Here is a 16,106-nt window from a genome sequence, read left to right as displayed (position 1 = left end):
CAGCAGCGCCAGGCCTGCCGGAACAGCCAGGTCTTAACAGACTTTCGGAAGGCCGAGAGAGTGGGGAGGGTCCGGATTTCAGGGGGCAGTTCGTTCCAGAGGGCCGGGGCAGCTACAGAGAAGGCCCTCTTCCGAGGAGCCGCCAGGCGACATTGTGCAGTCGATGGTACCCAGAAAAGGCCCACCCTGTGCGATCTTATTGGGCGCTGGGAGGTATGTTGCAGGAGGCGGTCACGGAGATATAGAAGGAGGAGGAGGAGGAGGAGGAGGAGGAGGAGGAGGAGGAGGAGGAGGAAAATGTTTCACTTCTCATCCAAGAAGCTTCATTACTTGTGATGGCAAGCCCATCACAACTAATGAAGCTTCTTGGATGAGAAGTGAAACAGTTTCTTTTTCTTCATCAAGAAAGAAATAAACAGACTGGTGGCCTTTTGAAAAAAGCACCTTTGAGACTTCCTTTTGTTTGTTCCTTTGTATATATACCCGTTCAGCTGTGACTTAAAAATAATATCCGCTACTAGTCTTCTTATAACGGGAGCGTGAGGAAAAAAGAAGGAGGGGAATCTGCAACCAGGCGCATTAAGTCCATTCAAGAGAGAACGCCATTAACAGTAGCGGAAAGAGAGAAAGGGGTTGGAACCCAGCAAGAGATTTCTTAAATTGGCTTCATTCCTCCCGGGTTTGCCCCGTGGGAGTCAAGCAGCTTTAGGCTGCTGTGTGAAAAAAGCCCCTTGTGAATATTGCCACAGGTTGGAATAAGGTGATCCTTCTCTTTTGCAGGCTGAGAAGCAGAAAGGACAAGGCTGTTCATAGGGCAGAGCTCCTTCAACTCAGCACTGATGTCAATTTTTCTTTGGATTTTGTTTCATCATGTAAGATGCTTCGAAGGCACCTCCATAAATATGTACATAAACATATAAAGAACAGTTGCTGGAAGTGGGTCACCTAGTTTAATGAAAAGAAGGACTAAGGGAGACATGATAGCAGGGTTCCAATATCTCAGGGGCTGCCCCAAAGAAGAGGGAGTCAAGCTGTTCTCCAAAGCACCCGAGGGCAGGACAAGAAGCAATGGGTGGGAATTAATCAAGGAGAGAAGCAACTTAGAACTGAGGATTAATTCCCTCAAAGGTGGGTTGCTACTGGTTCGCAATGGTTCAGGTGAACCAGTAGTGAAAACTGTGACTGGGTTGCTGAACTGGTGGGGATGACAGGCTCGCCACGCCTCTGAACTGGTTCCCCCGTTGCCACAGCATGGAGGGTTTTTTTTGACATGTTTAATTTTCTGTGCATGCGCAGACCTTTTTACAGGCAACTGCGCACAGGCATGGAGCAAATCCCACATGCACTGAACCAGCAGTAACGCCAGCAGAAACCTATCCCTGAATTCCCTGATACTTAGAACAATGAATCAGTGGAACAACTTGCTTCCAGAAGTTGTGATTGCTCCAACACTGGAGGTCTTTAAGAAGAGATTGGATAGCCATTTGTCTGGAATGGTGTAGGGTTTCCTGGCGACGCAGGGAGTTGGACTGGAAGACCTCCAAGGTCCCTTCCAACTCTGCTATTCTATTCTAAATATTGATGCAATATTTCTTTTTATTTTTTAAATAAAAATGACTTTTCATCATAAGAAAATAAATCCTGTTTCTTGATGAGAGGAAAGGGACACTGAAAAGAGGAAAGGAAACTACAGGAGGCCTGCAGGTTCCAGAACCCAACCCAACTGGGATGGGGCAAAGTACAGGTAGTCCTCAACTTACGACCACAATTGAGCCCAAAATTTATATTGTTAAGTGAGGAATTTGTTAAGTGAGTTTTGCCCCATTTTTGCCACATTTGTTAAGTGAATCAATGAAGTTGTTAAATTAGTAACACGGTTGTTAAGCAAATCTGGCTTCTCCATTGACTTTGCTTGTCAGAGGGTTATTTATTTATTTATTTATTTATTAGACTTATATACCGCTTCATAGGGCTTTCAGCCCTCTCTAAGCGGTTTACAGATTTTTTAGCAAATTGAGTCAGCAACTTGCCCCCACAGTCTGGGTCCTCATTTCACCCACCTCGGAAGGATGGAAGGCTGAGTCGACCTTGAGCCGGTAAGATTTGAACCGCTGAACTGCGGATCACAGTCAGCTGAAGTGGCCTGCAGTACTGCACCCTAACCACTGCGCCACCTCGGTTAAAAAAAGCAATAGCAATAGAAATAGCAATAGCAGTTATATATACCGCTTCATAGGGCTTTCAGCCCTCTCTAAGCGGTTTACAGAGTCAGCATATCGCCCCCAACAACAATCCGGGTCCTCATTTCACCCACCTCGGAAGGATGGAAGGCTGAGTCAACCCTGAGCCGGTGAGATTTGAACAGCCGAACTGCAGATAACAGTCAGCTGAAGTGGCCTGCAGTACTGCACCCTCAGCACTGCGCCACCTCGGCATTCACATGACGCTGGGACACTGCAACTGTCATAAATCTAAACCAGCTATCAAGCATCCAAATGTAAATCATGTGACCATGGGGGAGGCTGCAATGGTCTTAAGTGTGAACAATGGTCATAAGCCCCTTTTTTTTCAGTGCCATTGTAACTTTGTCACTAAATGAACTGTTGCAACTTGAGCTATCCTTGTACTACCATAAAACCATACGCCCCATTCTTCATTGTCTACTAACTGATCACTTGAACACCTCTTAAAGCATATTCCTATGTTAAAACATCGCAGATGGCTTCTCCCTCCATCTGATTGCTTGCTCCCACTTTCAAGTAGTTCTGCTTCATTTCAGGCAAAGTGCAACTTAATAGAAAAGGAAGGTGGCATTTTGCAATAGCACTTAAGACTTACATACCGCTTCACGGTGCTTTGCAGCCCTCTCTTAGTGGTTTAAAATAGTCAACATATTCCCCTCCTCACCCCCCCCCCCAAAAAAAACCCCTGACTCCTCATTTTACCGACCTCAGAAAGATGGAAAGTTGAGTATCGAACTTCTGGCAGTTGGCAGAATTAGCCTGCAATACTGCATTCTAACCACTGCACCGTGGTGGCTGCACGCGAGGTTTATCAGGACTACCAAATGGACCAATTTTCAACTGTGAGTCAGTAGGAAGTATAGTGGTACAGAGATGATATAAAAATAAAATAATTAAATAAAAGAAGCACTTTTATCAGCTAAAATCTATAGATTGCTTAGAGCTATGTTGCTGCGAGAAAACCAAATCTTTCTGGCTAGATTTAAAAAGAAGGTACTCAATGGGTAGGCTTTGTATTGATTCACATGCTGTATCACCCCAGGTCACCAATTTGCTTATCTTATCATCCTTGTTAATCACCTCAGGAATGCGTCTTTCCCCTTCCACTCAAGGGCTTTCCTGGCAAAATAATCTGCAAATCCCAAATATTACACCGAGCCCTGAAAATTATTTTTATCTTTCCTCACAACTGATGCTTCCTCTGCCTCTCCTGTTAGATGCAATTCTTGTTTTCCTTTCCCAAAAACAATTCCAGCTGCTCTCTGGAGAAGTGACGGGAAAGGGGCTGCGTGTTCCCAGAGTTTCATTAATAATTTGTAAGCCAGGAATTATAGGGAAGCATTTCTAGCTCTCGGATTCACCCAGTGAGACTAAGGGAAAATGGTGCGGAAAACATGTTTCAACAGCTACAGTAATGCCAGAGGAAATGCTGGTTTTGCTGTTTACTTTGGACCTGTTCTGAAATAAATTCATGCTACCATTATACCAAGGGACATATCGGTATTGACAATGCCCACAGTCAGAGGAAAAGTGGGCATAGGAACAGTGGTTCGAAGGTGGATCATTTTTTTATTATTATTACTAGACAACTTATAATCTGTTGAGTCATCCTTTGAGAGGAAATTAGGGCAGTATAATGTGAACAGAATAACATTAAATCTTAGGCTGACCATATTACTTTTTAGCCCAACGTTGAAGGGTTTTTGTGACCATCTAAGAAGAGCATATATCATAAACAAAAAATAATTGTAGAAACACATCAATAATAATAATAATAATTAACATCAATAATAAGTCAATGTTTACTTATGTAAAGAGGTAAAGAGAATTACCATGGGCATGCAAAAAAGCCGCAGGAGCAATTTCTGATTTCCTCTGGCTTCCCCATTGCCTTTGCTTGTGGGAAGCCGGCAGGGAAGGTAGAAAACCATATTCACATGATCATGGAGACACTGAAGTGGCTGCGGTTTTGTGAATAAAAATCATCTGGAGATTCCTGAAATTCCAGTGCCGTGGGAGTAATGGGCCCTGATTTAAGTAGTCCTGAGTAATGGGCCCTGATTTATTTTACACAGTAATTAAATTAGCAGATTTTAAATAACTTGATTTGAAAATTGGTATGACATATTGTGTGATTGGGCTAAGTGAAGGGTAGAAACTGATAATGAGAGTTTTAGTTGTGTATAGAATATTATAAATAGCAATAGCAATAGCAATAGCAGTTAGACTTATATACCGCTTCATAGGGCTTTCAGCCCTTTACAGAGTCAGCATATCGCCCCCACAGTCTGGGTCCTCATTTCACCCACCTCGGAAGGATGGAAGGCTGAGTCAACCTTGAGCCGGTGAGATTTGAACCGCTGAACTGCTGAACTAGCAGTCAGCTGAAGTGGCCTGCAGTGCTGCACTCTACCCACTGCGCCACCTCGGCTTTATAAAGGGCTAAGTCTATGTTGAAATATTTTTTTGAGGTGGGACTTTAATTATAGCCGAGATTCTACTGCTTTGAGATATAAGCAATTATGTTAATGCTATTCTTTTTTGAGAAAAAATATGCAGGAAAATATTTATTTGACTGATTTCTTCGTCGTATTAAAATCTAGGTTTCTATATTTAATGATTGCCAAGCTTTTGAACTTTCAGAGTGAACACCTGTTATTCCATTTTTTTAAAAAAAAACATGAAACCCATCTGTATAATATTTTGGAACAAATGTTTCCATGGGCTAGTTTAGATTACGGCTCCATCCTTGGGTCTAGTAATTTTTTATTGCTTGGATAATTCAATTGATGACTTTACTTAAGTGCGCAATCCCATATTGTGGGGAAATGCACCAGATTTTCTGGATGCTATGAAGGATCCATACCCACAGTTGGTCTAGAATCTTCCCTCCAGCATCTTGTTCTACCTTCAGTCTTCTATAGATTATGCAGAATAAAAGAGCTTGTAGTGAGCACTCAGGCCTGAAGATGTTTCTTCCCTGGTGTGATTAATAGCACACAAGCAACAACTGAAAGATGCTTCCAGTGTTTATTTATAAGTACACGGAGATGCTGCGGGAGTCCAGAGTGCTAACCTGCCTCCTTGATGCTGTTTTTCATGCTGACAACACCCACAGAGGCTAAAAAGAGCTGACTCATCATGCAAGGACTTTCCAGACGGGAATCCTACCACTGGCAAGCCACGGATTTATTTATTAGTTTGTTTGTTCAATTGATTTAAACCCCATCCAAGAGCTCAAAGGCAGAAAGTACAGCATTGAAGTTTGCCTTCCAAATAGCAGCTTGTGGAATAGACTGAAAAATAGTGACTTATATACCGCTTCATAGGGCTTTCAGCCCTCTCTAAGCGGTTTACAGAGTCAGCACATCGCCCCCACAGTCTGGGTCCTCATTTCACCCACCTCGGAAGGATGGAAGGCTGAGTCAACCCTGAGCCGGTGAGATTAGAACCGCCGAACTGCAGATAACAGTCAGCTGAAGTGGCCTGCAGTACTGCACCCTAAGCACTGCGCCACCTCGGCTCAAAGGTTAAGAGTTAAGAGTTGATGTTTTCTCTTAGAGCAATATTTCTCAAACTTGGCAATTTTAAAAATACATGGTCTTCAATTTCCAGAATTCCCCAGGGAATTGAAGTCCAAACATGTTAAAGTTGCAAAGTTTGAGGAAGACTGTACTAGAGCATGTCCCGTGTGTTAAGTGTGTATATTATTATATAATTAACTTCCAAACAAATATTTTGATTGGTTAGGGGAAAATAATAATAGAATTGTTTAATATTTTTTAAGTGTAATATTTTTGCAACAGTTTCAGTCACGTTATAAATGCCAAAGCAATTCGAATTATCTTAATTATCTTAATCATAATTATCTTATGTAAGGTCTGGAGAACAATAGTGTTATGTTGAGGGCTTTCCAATTTTGCATCTATAATGACAAGATTACCTATCAAAATATTATGAAAGGCAAGCATGAAATGAAAGGTCATTATTATTACATTATACATCAAAAAAAGATAATGAAAATACAATAGTTTTCAGGGCCTCTGACAGCATTCTCTGAAAGATTTATTTTGGTCAGAGTTAAGGGCAGTAAGTCATGCTTAATGAATGCCTATATATTGATATTTTTTAGCTGAACGGAAGACTAGCTGTAAAATATACTGTACACAAGGGATTATCTCTATATTAGATAATTTGCTTCTCATCCCCCTCCACACACACACACACACACACACACACACACACACACATTAAACTTTGCAGCGAAACATTTCATTTTTGAGAGCTGACTACTACTTTTTGGGCAATTGACTTCTTTTTCCTCTTTCAGGAAAAGATATTTTAATTTAACTGCACTACACGGCCAATACTACAATTCGGTTGGAAATATTATGAGGAAGCAGTTTTGCAAAGAAAAAGAACCACATAAATTAAAATACTGTATTTTGAAAATACAAGTTGCATTCCATTCCTCTTATGAAGGTGCTCAGGGATTACATAGCATCATCATTTGAGCCTTTAAAAAAAAACACAGAATAGAGTTGGAAGGTACCTTGGAGGTCTTCTAGTCCAACCCCCTGATCAAGCAGGAGACCCTCAACCAATGAAGATAAGTGGCTGTCTGGTGTCTTCTTAAAAATCTCCAATGTTAGACCATCCATAACTTCTGGAGGCAATTTCTGTTCCACCCGTTAATTATCCTCACTGTCAAGAGGTTTCTCCTTAATTCCAAGTTGCTTCCCTCCTTGATTAGTTTCCATCCATTGTTTCATGTCTTCCCTTCTGGTGCTTTGGAAAATAACTTGACCCCCTTAAATACTGAAATAATACTGCTATCATGTCACCCTAGTCCTTCTTTTCTCTGTACTAGATAGATCCAATTCCTGAAACTGATCTTCATACTTTTTGGTTGCCAGGCCTTTAAAATCATCTTAGCTGCTCTTCTCTGCACTTTTTCCAAAGTTTCAACATCTTTTTTGTAATGACCAAAACTCGATGCCATATTCCTGGTGTGGCCTTACCTAAGGCTGTATAAAGTGGTGCTAATACTTCACGTGGTTTTGATTCTATGCTTCTGTTTATACATTCAATGATTGTATTAGCTTTTTTGGCTGCTGCAGCACACTGCTGGCTCATGTTTAAGTGACCTTCCACTAAGACTCCAAGGTCTCTCTCACAGTTACTGTTTCTGAGCCTGGTTTCTCGTAATCTATACTTGTAAGTGATACCTGGCTCAAAAACATTAATTGTTTTCTTTCTTAAGCGTCCAAGTATTCAACGATGAATCTCCAAGTTTCCTATCCAGCAACCGACATTCAGGACTAACGAGCTGCATCAAGACGCCCAGGACTGGGGAAGGATATTAATATCATCAGGCCTCTTTATACATTCTAAAGGCAAAGGTTCTCCTCATACATATGTGCTGGTTGATTCCGACTCTAGGGGGCAGTGCTCATCTCCGTTTCAAAGCCAAAGAGCCAGCGCTGTCCAAAGACGTCTCCGTGGTCATGTGGCCAGCATGGCTAAACACCAAAGGCACACAGAATGCTGTTACCTTCCCACCAAAGGTGGTTCCTATTTTTCTACTTGCATTCTTTACATGCTTTAGAACAGCTAGGTTGGTAGAAGCTGGGACAAGTAACGGGAGCTCACTCGGTTATGGGGCACTAGGGATTCAAACCGGTAAACTGCCAACCTTTCTGTTCAACAAGCTCAACGTCTTAGCCACTGCGTCCCATATTATACACTTTACATGGGCTTATATTATTCATTTGTATTAAATAATTTAATTGTAATTTAATAATATTATTTCTTCTTTTTGATAAATTGCACCACATTTTCTTTATTTGGTCAACTATTATGAGCATGCTAAACTGCTACATGTATACAATAATAAATAACAGTTTGGCCATTTGTTTTACAAAATGTTATTACCATGATCTACTGCCATCGTGCATACTAGGTATATTTTTGCTGCAATTATTGTAAATTGTTTAATTAGACAGCTTTCACAGAGTTCTGTATTTTGCTTTGCAATTTAAGATTTCTTTACAAGCTCAAATAATTAGCATTTTTTTTCCAACTCTAGGAAATTGTTGTTATTTATTTAACTGCTGTCATAGCCACGAAAAAAACATCTCATAATCTTGTGTTCCTTTCTTTAGCACGTTATTGAACTGGAAAAGGAACATTATGAAAAAAAGGAGTATTATTAGGATTAAACAAATGTGCTACATTATATACTTTAGGCAAACAATTGTCAGAGATCTCAAGCTGAATAAGATGCGCGTAGGTTGTAAACAGAAATAACATAGATCATGGAAGCCAGATTCCCTCTCAAAAAATTAATTACAACAATAAAGGTAAATTAAATCAATTTGAATCATGAATCATCAGATGGAAGCATTTGCTATAAGGTGAGCATCCTATGTCCGTGATCGTGAACCTATGGCACGTGTGCACGAAGTGGCATGTGGAGTCATGTTGCTTGGCACGTGTGACGTCGCCTGCTCCTCTTCTGGGTTTCTGATGCAACAATCAGCTGGCCTTTGTGCTTGTGGCAGTGCTGGAAACTAGATGAGTTGCTCTTCCAGTTTCTAATGTGGGCATCCAGCCAGCTGATCGCCGTTCATGCATGTGTGCCAGTAACTGGAAGACTAGCTGAATGGTGCTCATACGTGCGCCAGAAACCAGAAGTTCATTTCCAGGTGCGCACATGCCCCCTGGGGAGCTTGTCTTCTGGTTTGTGGCCCAGATGAGCATTCGTACGGGTGCACTCTCTTTTTGGCACTTTTGGTGCCAAAAACGTTCACCATCACTGTCCTATGTTATCTCATTGGGGGGAAGGGACACCTACAAGGCACAAGTAAGGACCATCCAAAGCATAGAGCCGAGGTGGCGCAGTGGTTAAATGCAGCACTGCAGGCTACTTCAGCTGACTGCAGTTCTGCAGTTCGGCGGTTCAAATCTCACCGGCTCAGGGTTGACTCAGCCTTCCATCCTTCCGAGGTGGGTGAAATGAGGACCCAGACTGTGGGGGGCCATATGCTGACTCTGTAAACCGCTTAGAGAGGGCTGAAAGCCCTATGAAGCGGTATATAAGTCTAACTGCTATTGCTATAAAGGTCATCCCAACTGCCCAACTGCTCAAACCAGACCTTTATAGAAAGCAGCAGTGATACAAGATGATTTTGGAGGATGAGGATCGGTTTAGTGTCAACAGCTGTTCCTCAGCAGCATGGTTAAGTGTATCCTACACCATTCTCAGTGCCACCCATTCCACAATCATCTGTCACTATACTGCCAATCATTTTATATTGTCGATCCCTGTGATTTTCTTGGCAATGCCTGGTGAAAGGAAATGGTAAATCACTCCTCTATTTTACCAAGGGAATCACATGGATGCGGTATTGAAGCTTTTAAATGTTGGTGTTTGAAAAAACCGCCTGAGGATACAATGCTCAGGATACGAAAACACAAATGGACCAAGTCAAGAATCAGAGATTTTTACTTGAAATGACAAAGCTCAAATTATCATATTTTGAGGAAGTGATGTGTAGATCCAGATATCTTAAGAAGTCCACAATCTTGGAAAATATAGAAGGGAAGAAAAGAACACTCAAGAAATGTTTCTTAGCCCCAGGAAAAATATTCAGGCATTTCCTTCATATCTGACAGTCATCCAAGAGAAACTTAGAACATAGAACAATAGAGTTGGAAGGGACCTTGGAAGTCTTCTAATCGAAATTCATGCTCAAGCAGGAGACCCTATTCCATTTCAGACAAATGGTTGTCCAGTTTCCTTTTGAAAGCCTCCAGTGATCAATCAGAATAGAGCTGGAAGGGACCTTGGAGGTCTTCTAGTCCAGCCCCCTGTTAAAGCATAGCATTTCAGACAAGTGGCTGTCCATCTTCTTCTTCAAAATCTCCATGATGAAGCACCCACAACTTCTGAAGGCAAGCTGTTCCACTGGCTAACTATCCTCCTCACTCTTAGGAATTTTCTGCTTAATTCCAGGTTGCATCTCTCCTTGATTAGTTTCCATCCATTCCTGCCTTATAGTGCTTTGGAAAATAAATTGACCCCACCCTCCTTGTGGCAGCCTCTCAAATCCTGGAAGACTGCTATCATACCCCTCCCTCAGTCCTTCTTTTCTCTTGCTAGCCAAATCTTCTAGACTAGCATCTCTCCTTGATTAGTTTCCAACCATTGTTTTCTTGCCTTGCCTTTTGGTGCTTTGAAAAATAGTTTGACCCTCCTCATCTTTGTAGGAGCCCCTCAAATATTTACTCAAATAAATGCACCTCCATTAGACTTAGTCTAGTTGCAATTCTGGACCCCAAGTCCACCAGATGATTTCCAAGGCATCCATTCCAGTTCTATCCAACATCCAAGGCATGAATCATATATTATAGATTCCATTATGTCCCAGATAGAGCAGGTGCTGAATGCCAGAGGCAATTACATAATTCAGGTAGTATCTGCTTTCACTTTTACTTATTTCAAAGTTCCATTGTGCATTCCGCTTGACAGGATATCTATAAATAATGCAATTTCCTGCCGCGTGATGGATAATGGATTTATTTTTCTGGTACTCCTAACATGCTATTTGATATCCTATCAACCTAAGGAAAACATTGCTACCAAAACCTGACATGTTTATCCTTGCAAAGTCAAACCAAACTGGTTATCTCAATGGGATAGCTCTTTGCAATAATCTTCCGGGGAGCTTAAGCAATTTTACAGAGAGTGTATACTGTAATAGCTGTTTTAAAAAGTACATCATTGAAATGTTTCACTGTTTTTATAGCTGAAGAATTTTTTTCTCTCTCAAAAAATAAAGAAGTCAAGACAGGATTTTAGGATTATCTCCCTTATAATGATAAGGCAAAGTGCTTTTTGTCCTTCTTGATAGCTACAAGAAATCTACATGAATGCCTTTATTTTTAACATGTAATCAGCAATAATTTCTGTAATTCCATCTTTAGAATTTAGCTGATTCACAACAATTTTGTTCATACATAGCTACAAAGTAAATTCTATGAATTTCTTTTTATTTTATTTTATTTTTTATTTTTTTTATTTTATCAATTTCATATATACATTCACAATTATATGATCTCATAACTGTTATTAATAGTATGTATTTATAACAATTTTTCCTACTGTTGACAATATACTTGAAGATTGCTTTTTTAACATCCCATAGATCCATCTTATCTTACAACGGTCCTACTTCTTCTTCCCTCCCTCCCTCTTTCCTTCCCTCGTTTCTTCTCTCCTACTCCCCTTCCTTCCCTCCCTCCTTCCCCTTCCCTCCTTCTCTCCTTCCTTCCTTCCCTCCTTTCTTTTCTCCTTCTCTCCTTCCTTCTCTCCTTCCTTCCCTCCTTCCTTCCCTCCTTTCTTCTCTCCTTCTCTCCTTCCTTCCCTCCTTCCTTCCCTCCTTGCTTCCCTCAATTTCAATTCAAGTTATTACCCAGTAAATAGCGATATGCTTCTCATCTAAATATATTAAACAAATATATAATACGGACCGAGTCAGGATTCATGTAAATGGTGCAGCTTTCATGATTAGCTAGCCAAATGTGGCACACTGCCCAGCAGATAAATCTTCTGAGTTATTTTTTCTATGTAAGGCCCTATTGATAGCCCCTGTCCCTCTAAGGGTAAAGGTTCCCCTCACACATATGTGCTAGTAGTTCCCAACTCTAGGGGGCATTGCTCATCTCCATTTCAAAGCCAGAGAGTCAGCGTTGTCCAAAGACGTCTCCATCATCATGTGGCTGGTATGACTAAACGCCGAAGGTGCATAGAACGCTGTTACCTTCCCACCAAGGGTGGTTCCTATTTTTCTACTTGCATTTATACATGTTTTCGAACTGCGAGGTTGGCAGAAGCTGGGATGGGAGCTCACTCCATTCCGCGGCACTACGAACCACTGAACTGCCGACCTTTCTGATCAACAAGCTCAGTGTCTTAACCACAGCTACCACGTCCCTCTACAATTCACTAAATTGTTGTTTTTGTTCTGTGGCAAATACCTGGAAGTGACCCTGTCCTTTGAAAACAGCCTTTCTGGGTTAGCAGAATTTTGATGCTTATTCGTGAAATTATTCATAAGACATGATCAAGCATTACTTCTTAAACTCTAACTTGGAAGAGCCGAATGGAAGTTTGCTAGTTTACCATTACTTTTTCTTTCGAGAACCTTCCTTAGCCAATAAGCTCTCCACGATTTCTCTCTCACATCAAAGGCTCCACTTCAGACAAATCTCCGCTTCATATAAATCACGCCCTCAGAGAGCGAATGCTAATGCAGCATCTCTTCTCTGCCTTCAGTCATTTCTGGTGACTTTCACTTTCAAAGTAATTCCACAGAATTGCTCTCTGGCATGTAAGGCTTACCAGCATCGATCCTACCATCCCTCTCCCCCCCCCCCAATCCCCATCTCTTCAGTTCTTGTCTCAATAGGATTTCCACAAAATAGATTTGCCCTCCTGTTAATGGTTCTCTTCATTTATGCACCAAATGGCCGGATCACTTTATTCCTAGTTGATAAATTCATATATTTTTTTTTAAAAAAAATTCTGATCTGAACCTTTAGCTATTCATTTATAAGATCATAACCAGAAATAATATACATGTTGCATAGAATATGACATACATATGGAAACATATGATTAGTTTTTTTTTCCCTAACTACCGTGTTTCCCTGAAAATAACAGGGTCTTATTTTATTTTGACCCACGAAATAAGCACTTGACCTTATTTTCGGGGAGATCTTATCATTTTTGAGGTGCAGGAGATGGTGAGAGTGGTCACCTCATGGCTGCTGCTGTATTGCAATATTTTCAGGGAGGGCTTATTTTCTGGGGAGGGCTTATTTTAGTGCATGCGCTCAAAAGCCTGATTGGGCTTATTATCCGGGAGGGGGGTCTTATTTTGGGGAAAACAGGGTACTTGTACAAGAATTATTCTTTATATTATTCATGTTGTCTTGTATTCCTGTACAGACTGCAGCAGTGGAGCCAAACCAATTTCACTGTATACATGATGTACAATGACAACAAAGGCTTTGCATTTATTTTATCTTTTGGATCCTCTCATGATTATCGGCCGAAATACATTTGCTGCGTGACCCAATACAATTAGGGTTTTACTACACCCTGAGCATTTTTAAAAGAGTAAGTTGAATTTTGGCTTCTGTGGGAACCATTCAGGAAACAATTCAGGATGCTGTTCATTCATACAGCACTGAAATATTACATTGATTAACAAGCAAAAAAAAAACCTCATACCTTGGAAAGGTGATGCCAAAACTGGGACTTTTAACGGTGACAAAGTCAGCACATGGCATGGTTGGATACTTGATGGTGGTCCCTGAGGGGGCTCAGCGTCTATGGAGAGCATGGCTGCTGCAAAGGCAATGGCCTTGTTGCCTCTAGTTTGTTTAAGGGAACCAGCTGAGGAGGAAAGAAAAAAAATATGAATCACATTACAGTATGTTCGCTGCATACTTGAATTCTTCAACATTCATATAAAATCTACTCAGGTGTGGTTTTCACTTACCTTCCCTACTGGTTTGCAAATGTGTGTGTGTGCACGCGCGTGTGTGCGCATGCTCACTTTGCTCACAGGTGCCCCATCCACACATGCGCTCGGCCTTCCGCGCATGCACTTTGCTCAAAAAACATCCCTAAATAGAGCCAGGGCGGGAGGGCGGGAAGGTGGGAGGGCGGGCCCACCAGCAATTTGCGCTACCGGTTCGGTTGAACTGGTCTGAACTGGTAGAATACCTCCTATGAATCTACTGCTTAGCAGCCAGCTCTGTCATCATGGTTTGATGACAAGATTGCTTCAAATTATTTTTCTTCTTCCTAGCATGAAGAAAAAAAAAGTATATTTTGCCTGGCTTTATAGAACAAAACCACTTCCACACTTTTCATGTAGGAACAACAACAATGAATCAGCTATGAAAGTTCAAAACCACTGCAGCCCAATCAATACAATATAATTTTGATTTAAAATGGTACAGGTTAATATTCTTGCTCAACATGGAATGTAAAACATTTTTTTTTTAAATCAGACACTATACAAATAAGTGGGGTTAAGAATAAGGTACCGGTGCTTATTTCTGAAACCTGCTTTCAAAGGCAGAATTAGGAGTTGAAATGCTATACCATAATGGGGCTACCATATGTAATTTAAATGTCCCCATGGTTACCATTTCAGCTATTATTATTCAGAGTATACGCTCATCTGGTATGAAATATCTTTAGTAGTGGATTTGATGAAAGTACTTATATCTGAGTCCTTGGGAGAAGGGCGGCATATAAATCCAATAAACTAACTAACAAACAAGGAGAAAGCGGCAGAGTGACATTTTAGAGGAAGGCCAGAGTAATGAAATGATGGAAGGAAGGAGAGAAGGAGAGAAGAGTGGAAGGAAAGGGAGGAGGAAGTGAAGGAGGGAAGGAAGGAGGGAGGGAAGCAAAGAGGGAAGGAAGGAGGGAAGGAAGAAGAGAAGGAGAGAAGAAAGGAGGGAAGGAAGGAGGGAAGGAAGGAGAGAAGGAGAGAAGAAAGGCGGGAAGGAAGGAGGGAATGAAGGAGAGAAGAAAGGGGGAACGAAGGAGGGAAGGAAGGAGGAAAGGAAGGAGAGAAGGAGGAAAGAAAGGAGGGAAGGAAGGAAGGAAGGAGGGAAGGAAGGAGGGAAGGAGAGAAGGAGAGAAGAAAGGAGGGAGGGAAGGGGGAAGGAGGGAGGGAAGGAAGGAGGGAAGGAAGGAGAGAAGGAGAGAAGAAAAAAATAAAAAAAAATAAAACCAGCACAAATATAACAAAGGCAACAGTAAAAATATTGGGTTTCTGTCGTGATGGACTCTTGTGACGAGCTGAAGGACAGATGATGGAAGCAGTTAGCTTCCTCCCATAATTGGGGCTTACCAGGGGTTGTAAAAATCTAATATATATATATATATATATATATATATATAAAAGAAATGATGGATGAGAGCTAGGTTCTCAACTTCAGCAACATTAAGATGTTAGACTTCAAGTCCCAGGATTTGGGAGGTCTTGGGAATCCTGGGAATTGAGATATATCCATATTCACATTGCTGAAGTTAGGAAACACTAGATGGATAAAGTTTGCAGTTTAGATTTTAGGCAAACTGGACCCTTTTGTTCTTTAGCAGGCTGGTGGGGCAAAAAGAGAGAGAAGCTAGAAAAAAAATCACTGGCTCAGCAAAAGCAAATAGACAAAAGGGAGGAAAGGAGGGAGAGGAGGAGGTAGAAATAATCTAAAAGAAACCAAGAGAAATTGCACGTTGGTAGAAAGAGGGTGCGAGAGAGGAAATGGGTTGCATCATCAAATCTCAGCTGTAAAAAATGGCCGCAAAAAAGCACTTTCTTGTATTAATCTTTTTTTTTTTCATTCTTAACTAGTAGCCCTAAGAAAGTGGGAAAGAAAGAGAAAAGGCACAATAAAAGGATAGACAAAGGACATTGTTAAACCTGCCAGCACTTAAAACTTTAAACAGAAATGATCCTCGGCTCCATTAGTTGAAAAAGGAATAGTTTTATTAGGAGTCAAGTGCATTGCAGTAATGCATAGCATTGCATGAGAATTGCATGCCAAAATCCCTAAATTCAACTTTCCATCCCTTAACTTCCTTCCATTGCTGAACCCCATAACCGATCAGGTTCAAGCAATGTGTTTTCAAAATGGTCAGGACGAGCATAGATTGGTGTGCATCTGCTTTCTTCTCCCAGCTGGGTGACCTTGAAGCAGCATCTCAGGGAGATATAGAGGCTACTTTCACTTTCCCCCAAGCATTCTCTCTCTCTCCCATCCATCCTCCCCAGA

The 16,106-nt window shown here is 41.2% G+C and overlaps 1 protein-coding gene across 1 annotated transcript in view; it reads right to left on the bottom strand.

Moving 5' to 3' along the window:
- The window catches only part of TCERG1L (transcription elongation regulator 1 like), a 202,694-nt gene that overhangs the window by 159,718 nt on the left and 26,870 nt on the right, over positions 1-16,106 (bottom strand). The window contains exon 4 of the mRNA XM_032225831.1: positions 13,543-13,707. Coding sequence (XP_032081722.1) covers positions 13,543-13,707 — 165 coding nt within the window. The remainder of the gene's footprint in view (positions 1-13,542; positions 13,708-16,106) is intronic.

This window comes from Thamnophis elegans, chromosome 10, assembly GCF_009769535.1.
Source record: "Thamnophis elegans isolate rThaEle1 chromosome 10, rThaEle1.pri, whole genome shotgun sequence".
NCBI lineage: Eukaryota > Metazoa > Chordata > Lepidosauria > Squamata > Colubridae > Thamnophis > Thamnophis elegans.
This window is presented reverse-complemented; position numbering and strand designations above follow the sequence as displayed.